The 2,323-nt window shown below is 62.7% G+C and overlaps 2 protein-coding genes across 2 annotated transcripts in view; both read right to left on the bottom strand.

The window, feature by feature from the left end:
- Window positions 1–1,243, bottom strand: part of AMSG_10953 (uncharacterized protein) — a gene marked incomplete at its 3' end in the record, with an annotated part of 4,105 nt that extends 2,862 nt beyond the window's left edge. Inside the window, exon 1 of the mRNA XM_013897676.1 lies at window positions 58–1,243. Coding sequence (XP_013753130.1) covers window positions 58–1,174 — 1,117 coding nt within the window. The 5' untranslated portion in view covers window positions 1,175–1,243. The remainder of the gene's footprint in view (window positions 1–57) is intronic.
- A 262-nt stretch (window positions 1,244–1,505) lies between these two features.
- AMSG_10952 (prefoldin, alpha subunit) overlaps window positions 1,506–2,323 on the bottom strand; it is a 1,155-nt gene continuing 337 nt past the window's right edge. Inside the window, exons 2-3 of the mRNA XM_013897675.1 lie at window positions 2,057–2,159; window positions 1,506–1,814 (exon numbers count right to left, since the gene is read on the bottom strand). Of these exons, the coding sequence (XP_013753129.1) occupies window positions 1,519–1,814; window positions 2,057–2,159 (399 nt within the window). The 3' untranslated portion in view covers window positions 1,506–1,518. The remainder of the gene's footprint in view (window positions 1,815–2,056; window positions 2,160–2,323) is intronic.

The following is a 2,323-nucleotide window of genomic DNA, read 5'->3' as shown; positions in this document are numbered from 1 at the left end:
GAGCTTGGCCTCGGCGCGTGCGGCAGCGGGGCGCTTGCTTGGCCTTGGCTCGGCGACGCGCGTCGGCCTCGGCTTTGGCCGACGTCGCCGCTAGCTCCTCGGCCTTGGCCACGGTGTCGGGCATGGGCGGCGGGAGGCCAAAGGCGTCAGACGCAATTTCGGGCAGCGAGGTGAAGATCTTCTGGTTGTCGTCGTCGGAGAGCATGTCGCTCGACTCGGCGTCGAGGACATCGTTCATAATCGAGTGGCCGTCGGCAAACTGGACTTTGCGCCCGCGCGGCGAGGACGGCTGCGACAGCATTGAAGAGTGCGAGGACGAGAGCGGAAGTGGGAAAGGAATAGCCGGGTTGTGGTAGGCAATGTCGAGCGTCTGCTCTGCCTCACTGTACTGGTGCTCAAAGAGCGAAGCCAACTCTGGGTGCTCAATGGCGCTGATGATACGCTGCGGGTTGATCAAGCCCGAAGTGTCGAGCGAGATGATGCACGACGGGAAGAGTTGCGAGTTGGCAAGGAGCAGCAGGGTCGACGCGTTGCCTGCCGCGACCGCCAACTCGATGGGTCCGCGGCCCTGTGGATCCTCGATGCGGGCCGGCGCAAACTGGTCGACCGCCAGTAGCAATTCGACAACCTCATCGTCGCCCATCTCGATGGCGGCCAGAAAGTGACCGCCGAGCTGGGCGCCGGCCTCGGCCAGCGCGCCAACCACGGTTGGATCGCCGGCGTCGAGAGCGGTGATGACGCAGTCGAGCGCATCGTATGCACCGCCGGTGTTGACGTGTAGCGCGCCTGAGTCCAAGAGCAGCTCGACAACGTCTAGATGACTCTCCTCGATGGCAACCAGGATGGGGATCTCCTCGGACGGAGCCTCTGCGTCCGGACTGGCGCCTGCCGCGAGCAAGACAGCAACCACATCAACGTGCCCGCCATGACACGCCAGCACCATAGGCGTGTCACCGTCGGCCGACGTCACGCCATCCAGATCGAGCTGACCACCTTTCTCGGTCACCAGGACCTTTGCCAGCAGACGGGCATCGCCTGCGACACAGGTGAGGATGACGAGCTCGGCCATATCCTCCAGCTCCATCTGCGACGCATCCGACAGCGATGAGACTGACGAGAACTCATAATCATCCTCATACTCAGCATCGTCCATGCCTAACCCTACATCGTCCATGTCACCAGCTCCATTCCCGTAATCGTCCCCATGCCCGCCCCCACTGTGGTCGTTCTCGTAGTCACCCGCAACAAGTCCAGCGCCGCCAGCCGCAGCCATGTGATCGCTCAGTGGCCGTCCAAAGCCACGTGCACGCGTTTGCTTGTGTGTATGTGTGTGTGTGGGAAGGAAGGGGGAGGGGAGGAGAGAGAGCGGTGGGTTGTGCCGGTTTGGGGGATGTGTGGGGGTTGCGGCTGGGCGTTGGCCTTCGGTGGTGGTTCAGGCGGGAACGAGCCGAGTTGGAGTATGGCTGGCCGAGAAGGAGGAGGGATGGAGTGGGTTGGGGGGGGGGGGGGGGGGGGTGTTTAAGAGGAGGAGGAGGCACCAGCAGTGGCACGGGCCTCAGCCTCGGCCTTTGCCTGAGCCTCGCCGGCAATCTGGCGGAGGACGCGGTACTGCTGGTTCTTGGTGGCGATCTGCTTCTCCACAGCCTCGGATTGGGACTTGAGGAACTCGAGCTTGCGGTCAAAGAAGGCCTGCGCATCCGGGATCGACTTTTCCACGTAGTATCCCGTGCCAACGTCCACCATGACCTTGGACACGTCTGCGAGCTTGCCCGGCACATACATCGACGTCGTCAGCGGCAGCAGCACATCCTTGCCTATCATCCCCGCCCCGCCAGTAATCGACAATCAATAGTGAGTGCTCCCATCTCCTCCGCACGCCTTCCACTTCTTTCTCTCATCTCCACCATCTGTCCGTCTGCCATCACCTCATCCCTCGCCTTGTGCAGCTCAACAAGGCAACGCCACGACCGATCCCTTCTCGCCGTCCCTTCCCGCAACGCCACCAACCCATCACCACCTCTAGTCTCCTCCTTTCCGCCCGCTACAAACTACATACCCTGGTTATCGTCGTTGATGGCCTCGAGCGAGGCCCGCGAGGTCCGGAACTTTGCGGCAGCCACCGACAGGCCCGAGTACGACGCCGTGAGGTTCTCCAGGTCCTACAACCTCCCACCCAGACCAGCAGACACATGAGTCATTCCCCCCTTCCCTCCCCTCAGCTCCCGTCTCCCTTCCCTCCCCTTCCCTTCCTCTCCCCTTCTCCTTCTCTCTCTCGTCTCCTGCACACTCAATGTCCTTGCCCCCGGTTCCAACCCCCCCCCCC

This window comes from Thecamonas trahens (genome assembly GCF_000142905.1).
Source record: "Thecamonas trahens ATCC 50062 unplaced genomic scaffold supercont1.66, whole genome shotgun sequence".
NCBI lineage: Eukaryota > Apusomonadida > Apusomonadidae > Thecamonas > Thecamonas trahens.
The sequence above is the reverse complement of the archived record's forward strand: the minus strand, read 5'-3'. Positions and strand labels throughout refer to the sequence as shown.